This window comes from Aotus nancymaae, unplaced genomic scaffold (genome assembly GCF_030222135.1).
Source record: "Aotus nancymaae isolate 86718 unplaced genomic scaffold, 86718_ANA_hifiasm-v0.15.2.pri h1tg000011l, whole genome shotgun sequence".
NCBI classification, from domain to species: Eukaryota; Metazoa; Chordata; class Mammalia; order Primates; family Aotidae; genus Aotus; species Aotus nancymaae.
Genome location: NW_026988422.1, coordinates 79,893,537 through 79,913,018, shown reverse-complemented (window position 1 = coordinate 79,913,018; position 19,482 = coordinate 79,893,537). Strand labels below are relative to the sequence as shown.

General features: G+C 33.5%; 1 protein-coding gene across 6 annotated transcripts in view; it reads right to left on the bottom strand.

Moving 5' to 3' along the window:
• Positions 1-19,482, bottom strand: part of PAPOLA (poly(A) polymerase alpha) — a 65,015-nt gene that overhangs the window by 9,794 nt on the left and 35,739 nt on the right. For 3 of the 6 annotated variants that reach the window (XM_012471268.2, XM_064375200.1, XM_064375202.1), the window contains exons 13-19: positions 15,348-15,401; positions 14,758-14,877; positions 13,394-13,503; positions 9,494-9,615; positions 5,145-5,287; positions 1,612-1,709; positions 1,146-1,384 (exon numbers count right to left, since the gene is read on the bottom strand). In XM_012471268.2, coding sequence (XP_012326691.1) covers positions 1,146-1,384; positions 1,612-1,709; positions 5,145-5,287; positions 9,494-9,615; positions 13,394-13,503; positions 14,758-14,877; positions 15,348-15,401 — 886 coding nt within the window. Of the gene's footprint in view, positions 1-1,145; positions 1,385-1,611; positions 1,713-5,144; positions 5,288-9,493; positions 9,616-13,393; positions 13,504-14,757; positions 14,878-15,347; positions 15,402-19,482 lie in introns of all 6 variants that reach the window. The other 3 variants (XM_012471267.2, XM_021675210.2, XM_064375201.1) reach the window with 1 other exon arrangement.

Sequence of the window (19,482 nt, the reverse complement as noted above, 5' to 3'; positions counted from 1 at the left end):
GAAAACAACACGAAAGTGTCCTGAGAGAGAAATAAAATTGTGCAACAGGACTACTTCTATTTTAAGACTCATACCAAATCAATGTACAGTTTTCATGGTTTTCCCAAAACTAAGACTCTAACAATTGTAAACCAGCTAGTATAAAAAGTTAACACAAGTTCGCAAAGCATAGTGGTTCACACCTGTAATCTCAACACTTTGGGAGACCAAGACGGGAGGAATGCTTAATCCCAAGAGCTGGAGAGAAGCCTGGATAACATAGCAAGGCTCTGTCACTACCAAAAAAAAAATTTTTTTTAATTAGCTAGGCATGGTGGTGTACAACTGTAGTTCCAGCTACTTGGGAGGCTGAGGTGAAAGGAATTGCTTGAGCCTGGGAGGCAGAAGCTGAAGTGAGGCAATTGTTCCACTGCACTCTAACCTGGGCAACAGAGCCAGATCCTGTCTCAAAACAAACAAACAAAAAATTAAACAGCTATTAACGGGCATGGTGGCATGCTCCTGTGGGTCTAACTACTTGGAGGCAGAAGGATCACCTGTGCCCAAGAGTTCAATGCTGAAGTGAGCTACGTATTGCACCACTGTACTCCAGCCTAGGCAACAGAGTGAGACAACCCCCACCTCTTAAAAAAATGCAAATGTTGCTAGAAAGTTCCCTGAAGGGTTAAGAGAATCTGGCTGTGTGCACCTGCTTATCATTCACTAAGAATTCCCTCAGAACCTCTAGTATTCAATGGTCCCATAATACCAAGTACAGTATAGAAACTTCAAAATTCCATTTGGATCAAAGAAGCAAAAAACTGTCTAAAGGGGCCATCAAAGTATCAGTACGAATAAAAAATAGTCATTAGAGAATAATAAGTTAAGAATTCAATGTTAAATTCTGTTGCAGACTATACCTGCTAACTACACATACTAAAGAAGTTTAAATGAGAGGCGTAGCTTTATGGTAGAGGTAGTTACTGAGAAGAATAGGAAAAGTGAAAAACTATGGCACTAAAGCACTACAGACACACCTGAAGTTTTCTAAAAGCTTTGTTCCTTGATCCTTCTCTATTTTGGTTCATAAAGTTTTCTTCCACTGGATTTAAAAGTAGGCAACTTGGTGTTGCCATGGCTAACTAGTATGTTTTTTATATATATACCTCTTCTGTTTTGGCTTTCTTGGGACTCTCTTCTTTATGAGGTGAGGATGTCCTCTTGACTCCTACTATAGGAGTAGGTATCTTTGTTGCTGCATTTCCTGAAGTTGCTGCATTTCCTGAAGATCTGGGTGGTGGGTTTACCAGACGTGTTGAAGAAACAACTCTGGAGACCGTAGGCTTTGGTGGTGGAGAAATGGCTGGTTGTGTGGCAGTCTGAGGAATGCTTTCACTCGATGTACCTAAGCAGCAAATATATGAGCACACACAAATTAAAATAACCATATCAGTATCAAGTTATAAGGTTTTATTTCTCTGAATTTGATTTGATGAATAACTTTACATGCAAATAATAAACTGGCATCTAAAAAACTAAATTTCAAGTACTTAACAAACCCGTTTTTCAAAATGAAGGCTAAACCAAATCTAATTTAAGAATTCTCAAACCCGAAAAACCCAATCTCCTTACCCCCTGAGCTTTCACTGGAATTTACTTGTGGCACAGAAACTTCAGTAGCCTGTATGTTGGTCACAGATGCTGCTGTTACAGCTGGAGCAGGACTGTTTCTGCTAAAAAAAAAAAAAAAAAAAAAAAAAAAAATTTAAGAAAATAAATAAAAATAAAACGCAATAATCTATAATGTGTACAAAGTTATTTGCTAAAGTAAATGATTCTTTGGTTTTACTTCCTATACATACTTTAGTAACTGACTTTATTGGATAAAATATAACAACAGTAAAAAGTACACAAACCTTCTGAAGTAGCACTGTCTAATGTTACTTCCTAGGATGACAGAATGTTCTATATCTGTGCTACTGGATATGGTAGCCACTATCAAAACAAAGCTCCTCTGCACTTAAAATATGACTAGTGAGAACTATTTAATTTTAATTAAATTTAAATTGTCACATAATCTATTCTTAACTGATTTGGGCTAAGAGACTTAACTGAAGGATTTTTTTTGAACAAAAGTCCTTTAAAAAGTTATTAATAAGAGGACAGGCATGGTGGCTCATGCTTGCAATCCCAGTACTCTGGGAGGCCAAGATAGGAGGATTGTTTGAGGTCAAGTCTGAAACTAGCTTGGGCAACACAGTGAGAACTCATCTCTACAAAGAAAAAAAGAAAGCTAATTTTTTTTTAAAGTTATGAATGAGAAAATGTTCTGAGAAACAGAAAACATTAATAAACTTCTGTATACAAAGTATAAGGGTTTTATAAAACCCTAAAAGCCTCTCCAGTGACCCAGTTGAACAAAGACCTTTAGGTGACAAGGGGATATTTCAATATTTTACTTTAAAAATAACTTATTTTAAGCCCTCTTTACTCCCCCAAAGTTTCTCTCCCATTTTCTCTTTCTCATGCCAATCTCAAATGACCTTGTTTCCTACTTCACAAACAACCAAAACCCATTAGTCAAGTATTAGCCCAAATTCTAAATATTAAAGACACACATTTCTATAATTAACCCCTATTCTTTCCTATATAATGAAATTTTTTTCTTATTATATAACAAAGCCCAATCTATGTTCTAAATCTCACTAGCTCCTGTCATCTCAAGAAACTCAAATCATCACTCCTTTACTCTCCCATCCAGCTTTTCTGTCTCCAGTAAATCCTACACATTAGCATTTACATAAACTCAAGTTTTTATTATCTCCTAAATGAAAAACAAAACGAGAGAGTCTTCTGGTTTCCTTCTCTGTCTCTCTTTCTCTTTCAGAGCCCACACTCTGAAACTGATGAATGATGCCGCCATGAGGAGGTAGGCAACACTTGAAGGACTTGTATTTTTGGTACCTCTGTGACATCCACATGGAAACCAAACAGGAGTCAACTCATTAAGGCTATGAATATCACTGGTACATGAATGTAAATGTAGTCAATAGAGCAGGTGTTACCACTCAGGGACAATATCAAGATGGGATAAACAGACAAAAGTATAATGAGAAAGTCCTCAAGGGCACAAATACTAAATAATCAAAAAGAAAAGGACAGTTGGCCAGAGAACCACCACAGATGCAGGAGAAAACCTGAAAAGGCTACCAAAGTGCCTAGTACACAATAAACACTCAATACTTGTTAAAGCAAATACACAACTGTATTCCAAAAACCCAGAAGTTTTATCTACACAAATTATTTAGTATTACTTCAAGAAACTAAATCTCAAAACTAAATTTGTGAAATTATTAGTACCAGTTGTGCACATTATATTCGTGCACAAACTCAAAGTACACAAAGGGTTTAACAAATCCCAAAATTCTTAAAATGTTAGCTTCTTCACTTAAAAAAAAATCTTTTAAAATGGTAACACTTACAGGACATATTCAGGCCTGAAGTATTTGGATTATGCACGATTAGCCTAAAAATATATCATGCACATGAAGTCCAAAAGAAAGAAAACTGAACACATCCATGACACTTCAGCATTTTCGATTTCACATTCATCCAGAGAATCACCCCCAACCTGCATTTCTGCCATTGGTTATATTTTAACTGACAAACTTATTTTTGAAACTGCTTTTTAAAAACTGCAATATAGGCCAGGCATAGTGGCTCAAGCCTGTAATCCCAGCACTTTGGGAGGCAGAGACGGGTGGGCCACCTGAGGTCAGGAGTTCAAGACCAGCCTGGCCAACATAATGAAACCCTATCGCCACAAAAATACAGTAATTAGCCAGGCATGGTGGCGTGCACCTGTAGTCCCAGCTACTTGGGAGGCTGAGGCAGGAGAATCACTTGAACCTGGGAGGCAGAGGTTGCAGTGAGCCGAGATTGCACCACTGCACTCCAGCGTGGGCAACAGAACAATACTCCGTTTCCCGCCCCCCCAAAAAAACCAAACTGTAACATAACATATTTTAAATAGCACTCAAGTTTTAGGCATGAAATTGAATAACAAAGAGATCAATATGATCATCAGTTTAAAACACTACCAACACGCCAGAAGTCTAATGTAAATAGCTCTCTTCTAAAATATGGTAGCTTGTTCATTTTTAAGGAATTCTAGAAGGTAAATTTATGGAAGTTTAATACAAATATGGCTTCATTGTATTCTAATTTTTACTGCCATAAACACTGTATTTCTTTCATAGTAAAAAAAAAATTTTTTTAAGACAGGGTCTCATTCTGGTTGCCTAGGTTGGGGTGCAGCAGTGGGATCACAGCTCACTGTAGTCTCAACCTCGTGGGTTCAAGCAATCCTCCCACCTCAGCCTCCTGAGTAGCTAGGACTACAGGTACACAACACCACACCTGACTAATTTTTTACTTTTTTCTAGAGATGGGGGTCTCACTATGTTGCCGCCCAGGCTGGTCTTGAACTCCTGGCCTCAAGTGATCCTACCACCTCAGCCTCCCAAAGTGTTGGGATTACAGGCGTTGAGTCACTGCACCCGGCTGAAAATTTTTAACTGCTTTATACCCAGAGCAGTAGCACACGCCTGTAGTCTCAGCTACTCTGGAGGTTGAGTTAGGAGGATCACTTGAGTCCAGGAGCTTGAGGCCAGCCTAAACAACACAGCAAGAACCCATCTCTAAAAATAGTAATTTTTAAAAATTTTAACTGCTATAAATGTTAAGAGAGATATTTAGCTCTTCTAAAACAGGTTTCCCTAACTATCATAAATAAATTCCTCTGTTACAAAGGTACGAGCAGCTCTAGGACAGAAAGATAGTTTTGTTCCTTTTGTCTGTTCTCATTAGCACACCATACAGTGCACTGTAGCAGTAGGTGTCTAAATACATAAATTTGGGGGGGTTACAGTGCTAACATTCATTCACATAATACTGAAGACATTATCAGTCTCAAAAACAAAATGTTGGCAAGACAAAACTAAAAAGTACTATCCCCAAATCTAGGAATTAAATTGCTATTAAAAAAATATTAGTAGATTGAATGAAAATAACATTCTAAATAGATGACTTTAATAGCAAAAGAGAATATATCTGATTGATTTAGCAAACAGCCACTCCACTTCTGTTTCCCTCTTTTTCCTTACCCCTGAGAGCTGCCAGAACTGTTCAATGGACTGGTCTTCGTAGCACTAGTAGGTGAAGGCACAGACATGCTGTTATCACTGTCCATAGACAAGTCGAGGCTGCTGTCATTGAGAGCTGTCAATTTGACACCTTCTGTTGAATGCTGCAAACCATGAAGGATATATTATCAAATATATCTTTATTTCATCCAGATGTTGAAACATAGAAATCTTTTACTTAACATACATGATTTTTACTGAAAAGCACAGTTCACTAACTCTACAAAACTTAGATGTGCCATGCTGATTCTGAAAGACAATCTGAGAGTCAAGTACTTTCTTCTAAGAAGGCTTCAACATTAAATATAGTTCTTATGTGGGAGAAAAAAAGGAGAAAGAAATGCTATATTAAATGTACATACTGACTGTAAGATACAACACAAATTAAAAACACTATAATATGAAAACACAAGAATCTTGAATCAGAGGACTATAAATATATACACACACACAAGAAAAAATGTCTCAACAATAAACATGGGACTACAATGACTCTGACAAGTGAGACTGGAAGTGATTTTGTTTACATATAGATTTCTAATTATCCTACAATAAATTAATTTTTTTAATTTCAAAAAGTGTAACTTACTGCCACTCATTAGTTTGTCAATAAAAGAGCCTTTCTCAAAAGCAAGATACTTCAGTGCTCTAATTGCAATTTAGAATTTTTTAAAAGGCATGCTTAATAATAGTGTAAATTATCCTATAAAAACAGAAGTAGAAATAATTTTCTGAAAACTAAACATAATATACATATATAAATCCTAACACTGATCCTCCTTAAAAAAATCAAAGCACTGCAAAACAAATAATGTGGAAAAACCAAAAAACTATGGATAGTTTCACGAAATTAAAGTTGCTTTCTAGCAACAAAGTTTTATTTTTTGCTATTTGGTGCTACTATAATATTACAATGATCCCCTTCAGCTTCATTTTTTTCTCCAGATTATTTAGCCTGTGTACACTTACCTACAGAAACATTTTAATGAAAATAATCTAGACTGTTGAAAAAAATACATTCCTTATATATGTACCTGCATGCTCTGCTTTCTGATTCCCCAAATAACAAAATATTCTTATCTTTGATTTAGCACTAGACATACCACTTATGTACATGAATGAATTCTGATCAAATGGGGAAGATGAGATTTCATAGAAAGGAGAGGGAGAGTAATACCATTTTCTTATGAAGTCAGTTGTGAAATAAAAGGACCTAATACTATAAATGAGTATCTCTTCTATTCAACAATGCTACCAATCTTACTCTTCACTAGATATGAAGATTTATTCAGTAAGCAAATTATATTCAATTCTACAGTATTACCTGCCTCACTAGGTGACCAAACACCTGTGAGATAACAAGCCACTGCTGGGGATAAACTGTGAAAGTTTAACTGGTTGGTCTAAACACAAAACAGCAGTAAGCTACTTTGCTTTGTTTGCTTCTATATCTAGATCAAGTTTGGTAGCAGGAGACCTCAAAGCCAAATAGTCATAAATATTCTACCATAATTTTTAAGAAAAGATAAATAAGACAAAGAACATACTACAGAAACACACACACACATACTTTGCAGTCAGACCTAGGTCCAATTCACAGCTCATACTACACGACCCAGGGCAAGGTTCTTAACCCCTCAGTTTCTGCTATTAAAAGACAATATTCATAAGTTGCTGGAACATTAAATATAAAAAGAAGTGGTACAGCGCTTTGCAAATAGCAGTTAATAAAAGGAAGCTATTAATAAGAGTCCAAACAAAACATTCATGGATCTTGACTCCTAGACACTTGTTACTTACTAAGCAAGAAAGTGCTATTTTACTAACACAAACTTAGAAATAATCTAAATGATCTCAGACACAGGGTAGATTTAATCATACTGTAGCTATACAAATAAATATTAAACAGCCACTAAAAATGTAATTTGGATAGATGTTCACAACATGTTAACACAAAAAAAAGGCAGGTCACAAAATAGCAAGTTTAATCAAAAACCCTTTAAAAATATGTATATGGTAACATGTACCGAACAGTCTGTGCATAAATAAAATGTTAAAAGTAAGTTTGCTATGAAATTATAGTTACTTCATCTGATAAAATTTTTGGACATTCTCGTCTATATTCTAGAAGACTATAAGAAATACTAGCTGCAGAAACAATAAAAATAAAACATCTTATATTCAAATTTACTTAAAATGTACAAAAGATGGTTCCAAACACCAATATTGTCATGGAAATAGTAGGAATTTTAAAAGGTAATCTGAATACAGGATTCTGAGAAGTCTATCTGTTAAGTAGCTATTTTATTAAGTAGCTATTTGACTATTAATTATTAATAAGAAATAGCAAAGTTCTAAAGAACATAATCTACTTTTACTTCTGAAAACATAAAACATTTGTATATATTTTTTTAAAAATTATTTTTTAAGAGACAGGGTCTCGTTCTATCAACCAGACTGGAGTGCATTGGCACAATCACAGTTCACTGCAGACTTGAACTCCTGGGCACAAGTGATCCTTCCACCTCAGCCTCTGGAGTAGCTAGGACTATAAGGTACATGTCACCACGCTCAGCTAATTAAAAAAATTTTTTTACAGACAGGGTCTTGCTTTGTTGCCCAGGCTGGTCTTGAAATTCCCAGCCTCAAAGGATCCTACCTCAACCTCACAAGTCATTGAGATTATAAGCATAAGCCACGATACCTGGCTCCAAAATGTTTATATTTTCTGAATGTGATAAATTTACATTCAAGTACAATTGATTTAACTCATTAATAATATAACACTAAAGGACAATTAGAAGGCAAGTGTTTAACCTGATATTTTAGTTTTGTTTTCCTTAGGCTAATCTCTAGCAGAGATACTTTCATTTTAAAATAAAACTTTGCTTGATGGAAAAGTTTACAATAAATACATATACATAACTGTTTGACAATAGTACATTTTTTTCAATTTTTAATTATCAGTTAACTAAGTTTTTAATAAACCATTAGGTTAAGAATAAAATTTTTTTAAATAATATTTAAGCCTTAAAAACTGATTTTAGACCCCTCCCCATCTATGTACCTATCCCCAAGTTGTTAATCATAATGATGGTGATAACAGAAGTGAATATGAGCATTTACTATGTGCCAGGAGCTAGTCTAAACCACCCTTTACATGTATTGGCTCATTTAATCCTCACAAAATACCTAATGAGATCAGTAAAAATACTGCCACAATTTTAGAGATGAGATAAATCAAGAACAAGATTTTTAGCATATCTCTTGTTTAAATTTCACAGGTAGGAAACAGTGGAGCCTGAATTTGAACAAGGCAGTCCACTCCAGAGTTCTTGCCTTTAATTAACTTCAATGCTTTTGTATCATAATATACTATTTTAATAAATAAAACATTATAAAATTAAAGCCTTTTGTGTATTAATTTCATTCCTTTCCTCCCAACCCCAATCCCAGACAACCAGCCATTATCCTGAATGCAGTGGTTGTTACTCTGTAACATAAACTTTTATTTCACATACTCTCCTAAACACATTAAGTTTTTACACTTGTAAACTTTATATGGAAGCATCAAATGATACATACACACATGTGTTTTCTTTTATTTAACATACTAGTATATGCAGCTGTAGTTAATTTATTTTCACTGCTGCAGACTATAAGGTATTCTCTTATAGGAATAAGCCATCTATTTTTGAAATCACTTAAAGAAAAAAATGTAATTTTTAATCTGTGCACTAAAATTCCAATATGCTCACCAAAGTCCAAATAAGGAAAAATTGGCCCTAAGTTATTTAAAAGGAAGTCCTAACAACAGAATAATGTAATGCAAAATATTAACTCAGTGACCTCTGTTCATGATCTCTTTTATACTCAGCAACTTTTAGTTTTTAAATAACATACGTTTTATTTGTTACATTCACCAAAAAAGCCATTTTCATTTTTTAAAAGTCTCACATAATTTACTTGACCCACATATTTCCTTACTAATTTTAGTTTACTTTTTAAAGGAAAGAAAATTAAATACTGATGCGGGATTTTTAAATGAATAAAAATAAAAAGTTCTTAAAGAGAATATGGGTATATACAAAGTAAGGATACTAATCCTAAAATCTGAAGCAACTGTGTGCAAGAAAATTGATTAGAGTCAGATTTCACATAATGAAACTGCTCCATGTAACAGATTTTTAAAATATTGTCATCTATTTCAAATATGACTTATCAACTGAGGCTAAATTCCGAAATAATGATAGTCCAGATGCATAAAACATTGTGTTAGTAATGCTTTTGTAAGTACTTTCTAAATTTACCTTTTTCTTTTTCTGAAGCACATGATTAGGTAGTAGTTGATGGAGTTGCTTTCTTTTTACATGCATTGCAGCAATTTTCATATCCACCTCAAACATCTTGCTGTTTATTGCTTGCCTATAAACTATACAATTAGGAAATTGTTACAAGAAATAGAAACATTTTAATAAAGGCAGTTAAACTGACTCCAGAGAAACTATTCTAAGTAGGGATCCTTTTTCCATCAATACTGCTTATCTGTAATTATGTCAAGACCTATTCCTAAACTGACATAATTCATTGCCTGAGCAAACTCCTTTAACCACAGGATGTGCTGAATTAAAGCACAAAACATATCAATTCTTCCAGTATAGTAACTCCTTAAATACCTCTTAAAGTAGTAACTCTATAGAGTAACTCTTTAAGAAATGGCAGAAATGGGGAAAAAGGGTTTCTTAAACCCATACCCTTTTATGCTACCAGTACTATTGTTTAAAACTTTACCCAAGTATGTAACACATGCTGTAAAACAAGTCAAACTTATTAAACTATACCTAAAGGTACCTTTACAAGAATCTGCAAGATAAAACTTTAAGTAATGACATACTTTCTAATACGGTAATAATTTAAATAACAGAGGTCACAGGTACAAAAAGAAAATGCTACAATTAAATAAGTTCAAATTATTTAGATCCAGAGGGCCCTGAAAAGGAAAAAAATCAGCCATATAAAAAATATTCATGAAACACCTATACTTGATTCACATTGTTGTAGACACTGGAGGTAAGTGGTGAACAAACACTGAAGTAGCTTCAGAGGATCTACATTCCAGTAGGAACAGTTCAATAAACAGAAAACAATAAATTATATAATACAGTCCATGTCAGATGCTGATAAGTACTACTGAGAAAAACTGCACAGGGAGTAGGATAGGAAGCTCAGCCTGGAAACTGAGCTGACATTTGACTGAAGATTTAAATGAACATGAGGATGTAACCTGAGAGTACTCGGTGAAATAACATTCCAGGGAGAGCAAACTTCAAGAACAAAATGCCCTAAGCAGGAGAAAATGCCCGGATCGTTTGAGAAACAAAAATGCCAATGGAGAAGATGAAAAGTAGAAATCCATAATCCCTTACGTGCAACTCTAAAATCCCAAAAACTTCCAACACGCAAGTTTTTCTAAGATAGGCAACAAAATTCATCTAGTAACAAACCCTGTTCCAAACTATTTGTGGCTGTGGTTATGGTCTTTACCTTTTGTTCCATGTATCAATGGTTCCTTGCAGAAATGTTACTGTTTGTCATTACCAAATGCTGTTCCAGGCCTCACTGGATATAACTAACTAACTTTATTACCTTTCTGGCTCCAAAACTTATAGATCTAAAGGAATGTGAACTTACAATAGGAGGTAAGGTCAGAGACATAATGAAAAAGCCAGATCAGTCAGAGGCTTGGAAACCACAGTAAAGACTTGGACTTTTATTCTCAGTGAGACAGACACTCAAAGGTTTTAAGCAGGCAAGACATGATCTGGCTGGAGCTAGAGACCAGCCTGGCCAACATAGTGAAACTTCACCTTTACTAAAAATACAAAAATTTAGCTGGGCATGCTGGAACGTGCCTGTAGTCCCAGTTACTCGGGATGCTGAAGCAGGAGAATCACTTGAGCCTGGGAGGTGGCAGTTGCAGTGAGCCAAGATCACGCTACTGCACTCCAGCCTGGGTGACAGAATGAGACTCTGTCTCAAGAAAATATATATATCATTTAGATACTAGGTAAGAACAGTTGAAGAGGGCAAGGGCAAAACAGAAAATTTTGGCAATGACAGAGATCAAACAGCACTATAGTGGCTAGGACTTAGGGTGAAAGCCGTGGGAACAGTATTAAGTAGCAGAAAGCTCAATGTATTCTGAAAGGAGAGGCAAAAAGATTTTATAATGAATTAACATCAAGCAGGAGGAAGAGGAGCCAAAGATTGATTCCAAGGTCTCTAGGTTGAACAACCAAAAGAACTTGAAAAGAAACTGGTAGGGGTTGGGAGTGAACATTTGTGTGCTGAATATGTGAAACCTATTTTCTTTTAAAGTGCCATAGAGTACTGGATTAAAATGTTTCAAGATGCAGGACAACTAAATATTTCCTTCCCAAAAATACCTAAAACATCCTTGAAAATCTTGATGGCTCATTAGTGTAATATTTGATACACAGCTCAACTTGAATGCAATGTGCAAAACAAATTTCTAATCCAGGTAGGTATCTATGACTTGTTAGTTCATAAATATGTTAACATCAGAATTTTTACTTCAGAAAAAAATACTTCTGTGGTGTTCAGCAGGTGGAGTATCATCCTACACATGACATTCCAAAAATCTGTACAGGTATTTTTGTTGTTGTATTAATTAAAAGGTGCTAAGACTAGAGACACTATATATCCTTCAATGTGGACAGTTCTACCAAATGCAGAATTACACCATGTCCTCCCTACATTCCTAAAGATGAAAAACCTACTTAGCAATTATTTGAAACAAGAATTCACTTCAATTTTACATTTAAAAAGTAGAGTATTTTAAACAATTAAAAAAAACAAGAAAAAAGTAAACAAAAAATAGAGTGTTTTAATTTGAAATTTCCAGGAATACAACTACCACCAAGCATACAAAAATTAGATCACCTTTTATTTGCAACTTTCACTTGTACCATGTCACCAATGCCAAAACTGCTGGTGATATCAGAATCACTACAGACAACACCTATATCAGTCAGAACTTACAGATGTTACACTGCCAGCGATTCTACATAAAGTGCAATCACCTGACACTTAAGTATGTCTTCTAGTGTCATTGTAGCTCAGCAATGACATACTGAAATACACATTCTTTTCCTTTTACTTCTCCTTTATATCGCAGTTAGTGTATGATACTGACTTTTTAACAAACTGTCACTGATTTTTCTCTCTTCTGTAATTAGGTAAAAAATTTCTAAATTTTAAATCTGTATGTTCTCAGGAGAAAATTCCTCACAGAGAATAAAAATGCCATTTACCACATTTTTTTTTAAATGGGGGAGAGGACAGTATCTGAGAGAGAAAAGGCTTAGTCCTTAAAGAAGATGTGCAGTTGTCTCTATGTGTAGTATTCGCCATTCCCAGGAAAAGTTGTGCACCTATATATAGCCTCAGATTCTCTCAACTACATCCACCATTTGGTCTTTAGTTAAAATGAACTACCTTTTATCTTAGAGTACAGGTCAATCTGAAATCTACACTTCATCAGTCTATTTCCCACTATGGACTAACATTTGAATTTGTATGAGACATAGGAAAATTTCTTCAAGTCATCACAAGTTCAGCTTCATCAATTTCTCAGGTTCAGCTTCATCAATTTCTCAGGTTTAAGATGATTAAGACAGACACAGATTCAGTCTAGAAAACCATATATTCAAGTTATTTCCCATTTCTTAAGAAATTATGGACAAGTCAAGTTTGAAATGGTTCTACTTAACTTTAAGGTCTATCACAAAAGAGAAAAATCATGTATATATAGGTTGAGTATCCCCAATCCAAAAATCTGAAATTGAAGCTGCTACAAAATGGAAAAATGTATGAGTGCCAACATGACACTTAAAGGAATTGCTCATTGAAGTATTTCAAATTTCATATTTTCAGAGTAGGAATGCTCAGCTGGTAAGTATAATGTAAATACTCCAAAATCTGAAAAAATCCTAAACACTTCTGATCCCAAGCATTGTGGATAAGGACTACTTAATCTGTATTAGCCCAATACAAAACCATTATTCTGATGATAGTTCAATATTCGGAAGTATTTTCAACAATTATTGTAAATATCACTATGGTGTGCATCAAGACAAATTCAAGCATGCAAGCACCGAAGTGTTTTGATTATCCAAGTAAAGACATACCTGTATCTGTGAAAGACTGAATATCATAGGTGAGATCAACACTGAGGTTTTCAGAGTTTTCTGTTTTTTTAAACACTAACCCAATCACCCACATCGTGCGAAATTCTTCCCTGCAAAGAAGAACATTACCATAGTTTATCTGGATTTCACGAAAATGTAGCTATCAATGTGGCTGATAATCTGAGACACCCAAAAACTTGTAATACAAATGTATGAGCAAACTAAAGTTCTAATCCCAAGCTCCATCAAAACACACAAGTCCTCACCCATATCTGTCCTTTATATTCCTATTACAACATAAACAATCAGAGTTCTAGGTGTACATTGATAGTCAATGTCCTTAATGATGATTCTAAATAACTAAAGCCACTGAAATCAAAGAAAAATTACATTTAAACTAATGAAGGAAAAAGAATAATCTTTTTAGAAAAGTCTGGGAAAAAAAGGATTTTCTAAATATAGAAATTTAACTAGAACTTATTCTTAAACTTTAAAAATTCAATTTAAAAGGCCACATGAACAGAAGCCTAATAACAGGAGTAATTAGTGATTCAGCTACTTTTGAACATTTAACAGTGTAGCTACTGAATGGAACATCATACAATCTTGTAATAATTAAGATTAGAATTGCCACAAAATGCAAAAAACTCTAACTCTTATCACATGATTACAAAAGAAAAAAAATTACATAACCAATAAGAATATTGTATAATGACATAAACTTAGTGATCCTTTCACTTATCTTTCTTTAATGCTGCTTTATTTTTTAAAACAAGCTCATTACTAGTACTTTCCAACCCACCAATGCAACAAACTAGAGTCCAGTCTCATATTAACAGCAAACAATCAAACCAGCAACTAACCTATATAAAAGACCCCCTAAAAAGGTAAACTGACTCTGCTTTTAATTATCTTCTAAATAGACCAGAATCAATCATAAATCAGATTTTTTAAGTTCATATCAAAATGTTTGTCCCCTTTTAACAAAAAAAATTAAGATAAAAAGCAAAGACTGATGTATGGTATACCAGCTGTTCTGATACCTACTGAACAAAGAAAATATTAAGGAATGCTAAAGACAGTATTAGAGCAGAACTGTAGAATGTGAACTCTAATTAGCTAATAGGCGCCTTATCATTGGAAGAATATTGTCAGAAAAGAAAAATTTATGCTGACTTTTCTCACAAAACAGTCTTTCTCTTCAATGTTTCTGATCAGGAAAAACTATGTTATAAATTCTAAATCGTCTATAAGTCATACGTAGTCAACAGAATAGTGATACTAGTTATAAAAATTGCCTGTAAAATGTTCTATGAATAAAAATTGGAAGTGGGAAGAAGAAATTAAATTAGAAAAGTGCTTACTTGTCAGGATTTTCTTTGGGTGCTGGAAATGACTGGGGATTCACATGAGCCAGTGTAATAAATTCATTCTTCTCCAAGCTTCCAACTAGGATTCGGATTTTTGATTCCACCAAGCCCACCCTGAACAAATGTCACTTAGTATTAATGAAAAGTTTTGGTTAACTTAAAAATAAGTAAATAAAATGCACACACCAGGGCATTTCAACTGGCTGAACTCTCAGAGACATAACCAAAAACCTTATGTTCCACCCAAAATTGCCAAACAATGAGGAAAAAAGAGCCAAGAAACACTCCATTCACAACAGCAAAGTTACATAAGTTATCCCCACAAATTTTTTTAAAAAAAACTGTAACAGCACTTTAAATATACAATTAAGAAATGATACATGGATCTCTATAAAGCAAACAAAAAAATAAGTTGCATATGGATCCCCTAAATTTCCATACTTTCATTACACAAGGCTCCATTTCTGAACAAATCAAACCAAATTAGATGTTTTAAGGACTTCCTCCCAACTCCTACTGTGTTCAATGGCTATGTGATTCATTTTGAAGTTTGCTTTTTCTGTAAAGTCTATTCTTATACTCACCATTCTAGGCGTTGTTTTTCTGTTGGTGCACTTGCTAGAAGTACAATATAATGCCTTTGAAGATAAAGACAACATGCTATTTATTTTATTTACATGCTTTGTGCTGGATATTAAACCATAAAGTAATAAGCTTCCTTACAGTTATAGATCCACATCAATTTAGCAAGGGGGACTACGATCTCAATATGCACATAAAATCACATATGCTAAATTCCACGCTTCTAACTACTACTGAGTTTAATTCTTCTGAAAAAGGCAGTGATTTTATGAATAATTACCAAAATGCAGCTTTATTCAAGAAGTAAAAAAAAAAAAGCATTAATAATTTTGCTCAACATTTTGCTTTAGATAGAAAAGCTTATCACTAAACACACATACTACAATAGTAACTTCAAAAACAACACATCATGCTTTTAAATTCAAATTAAATAGTAGTGGAAATTAAACTGAATACTGCAGTTAGGTCCTGTGATTTTTTTCCCCCTGTGATTTTCTTACAGATTAAGAAAAAACAAAACCCACTAACATGACAGTGATAAAGAAATCTGATTTTGATCCAAAAGCTCAATCCCATTCATATTGGACAAAAGCCAGTTTTCACTTCAGAAAACAGCATCATGATCAAATAAATATTGAAGTCTTTTTAAAACAAACTATTTACAACTAAAATATAACTACTATGATTCAGTTTCCTAAGACTAAAAAAGTTAAATCCAATATACTCTTCTACAGTATCCATTTTAGAAGTGCCGGGAGCCAAATTTCACACCAGAGTCTCTACCCGAAAAAGCAATCTGACATCATTATCTAGTACTGATACTAATTTCAAAAGTGGCAGTATAACGGAAATTTTTAAATTATTTACTCTTTGAAAAGTCTAAAACTTTCCTAATACATTCTAATACATTTTATAAGTGTAGTTTCTAACCAACAGCAAAAATTTGACCTAGACCTAGAGAAAAACTACCAAACCTACTTTTAAAAAATGTATCTGAAAAATGGTTTCAATTCTTCACAGCTGTGTAGCCCTAGGTAATTCTAAGACTTGTGTAAATCATCTCTAAAATGGTATAAAAGTACACATTTTATTGGGAGAGGTATTGCAAAGTTCAATGGAGTTAACTTGAAATCTATAAACTCAAGGTAACAAAGATAGATATATAAAAACTAAGGAATATAGAGATATGTGAATATGCAGTCCAAACCCATATAAACCGATACTTCCATTACCAGTTTAATTTGCTCACCATTATTTGGAGTATGTCCAATACATGAGCAAGCACAGATGGCCCATATAAGTAAGTCAACTGAAGTCACATGAAAGTATTAAAAATTCATGTATTTTACATATAGAGAAACCCATATTCAGAGTTCCAAATGCTCAATCAAACAAAATCCTAACAAGCTCAGTAACCTGATTTCTAGGTTCCTAAAACATTAAAAATGGCTAGCTGGTTTAAAAAAAAAAAGTGAACAAGATGAAGAGCTCTCTCACAAAAGTATCGCAACTTGTAACAGGAGACAATGAAGTGTAAAAATCAGGCATGTACACAAAAACACAAAGCTGTCTGGGTCCATCTAAGGGCAAAGACAAAACTGCCCCAGTCTCTAGATCACTCTTAAAACACATTATTAAAATGGAAATTCTTAATAGCTACCTTTGTCTTCAACAAAACCTTAAATGATATACAATGTTCATTATTTATAGAAGGAAAATATACAATCCATTTGGATATGATTTTGTTAGCAATTCAAAGTTTTGAATACTAGAGTTCAACATTACTTCTTACTGAAATCCAAAAGGGAAAGAGTATCTACTCTATACCTATCTCACACACAAATACATGTATTCACATATAGGTAGAAATGTTAAGTAATTCTAACAAGTATTTATGCTGAAGTTAAATGTCCTTTACTCAGACACATTTAAACGAATTTGAGTTGAGAGATATAAAATGCAATAGTTAAGTTTAATAAAATTAACCTGCAAAAATATTGAGTCATTAGGAATTCATCTACAAAATTCCAACTTCATTCTCTAAATATCTCTGATTTTTAAAACCAGGATACTCCAATTCTTAAGGTCCCTATCAGACCACAGAAACCTAGTGTACATCTAATTTAAACTACATTTTGTTGATGTACCAAAAAACATGGTTCCCTATTTCACAACCGCTATGTTTAAAACTGTCATGCTTATGATGCTCAAATGCCTCCATCTGAAGTTTTAATGCAATTGACATTACCTTTTCCCCAAATTTAAGAAATAGTTTCTAATAAAGAGTTTAAAAATAGTTAAAAATAAACTATAAAAAAAGTATCCCAAAATAATAAGAACTTATGTAAAGTACCTAAAAACATTTTACTTTATTATCTAATTGCTATTTGCAAAACAAATTCTCTAAGTCAATCTCCTGACCATTTCATCTCACCTGGGAAGATAACTCAGATATGTTCAATAAAAAACTGGTATATCTTAGTCAAAAATGCCTGCAATTCTGTATTTAAGTAATTCAAAACCAAGATTTAGTTTCCTGGTTTTATTTTTTAAACAAACTGAAGGTCAAGTTACTATATACACACATGAAATTATAGAATCATCTTAGAGAATACATTGGTTTTCCTAATGCTTTTCCTTTATTCCTAGTGAAATCTAACACCTGAAGTATTCACATTTCCTATTGTTAGTGATTTCTTGCTAGTTACATGTTAACTTGAATTATCTCAAAGGAGGCAGTAAAAAAAGTTTTCTTAGAACTCCAAAAACTTCACAAAACAATGTTAACACTTTTTCTTAAGGAACACTGATATCTCTTTCTGGAAGATGATTAGTTTGCACTTTAAGACAAATTAGATTTTTCTCCATGGTTCTGCTCCTTCGAAGAATGTGAGGTATATTTCACATGACTTAAAATCCTACACATATCAAGTGACAATATTTCAGGATTAACTTTGACTCAAGAGAAAACTAAAGATTTCCATTTGGTTGTATAGTCAATCTTTGGGGTATTTTATATGAGGATGTGTCTTTAAAAATTCCAACGTGAATATCTCCAAAAGCATAATCTCAAAGAGGCAAATCTCTGGAGAACAATTAGAAATATAAACAGAATTTGGTGTGAATAAAACTAGACCACTATCATATTTTCAAGTTTTCACAAGATACTCAGCTGAAATGTAAATTTTTCTGATATAATTTCCTTTATTTGTTGCTACTTCCTTTTTTACAACCTAAAAAAATTTGATTGTTTCACAAAAAATTCAGTAAAAATTATATGTAATATATCTTTGAACCAAAGAACTTACAGATACTATCCAGCCAGGACTGATGTATAGTTTAAAACTTTTGAAAGAAACTCAAGCAAGTTTTAGAAAAAGCACCCAAGTTCTAATAATGTGAATTTGTTCAAATAAAATGACTCTATCAAGGTCTGTTCAATTTCAGTATTAATCTTTCTTAAAGTGAAGGAAGCCCCAACTTAGTCCTATAAGAAAGTGAATAGAAAAAGTCTGAATCTAGTTTCATCACTGATTCCAGGAATTAAGGGATACTGTACTAATACTTTACTGTAAAACCAATTCCTTTATTATTCTCCCTACATGTAACTATGTCTCTTTTATATCATAGTTCTTAAAGTATCCATATACATGTTTATTAGTTTAAATGTTCCAAGGTACTTCCTCTACATTGGTTAAAATAAAAACAAAAATTATCTGCCAAACAGAAATCACAGTTTATGGGGGAATTCGTAGTAAACTAAGAGTATTTAATGATTATGCTATTTTAATTTTTACTGACAACACAGTTCTCCCAGAACACAATTACTGACTCCATTATTGCTTTTTCATGCAAAAGATATGGAAACAAAACACAGAGACATCATGAAGGTCATCATTCTTGCTTTTAATTGGGGAATACCATAAAGCAATCTTGCTTAGATTATTACAAAACACAATCCAACACAAGATCAAATGGTCAGAAAAGTTTCAAGCATTAAAAAAAAATTTAAGTAGGACTTTGGCAAATTTTCAGCCCAGGGCAAATAAAAGTTCAAGTCCGTGGTTTGTCTGTTTTTTAAAATAAGATTTATTATAACTTACACTTTTCATCAAAACTAACACAACGAAGCTTTTA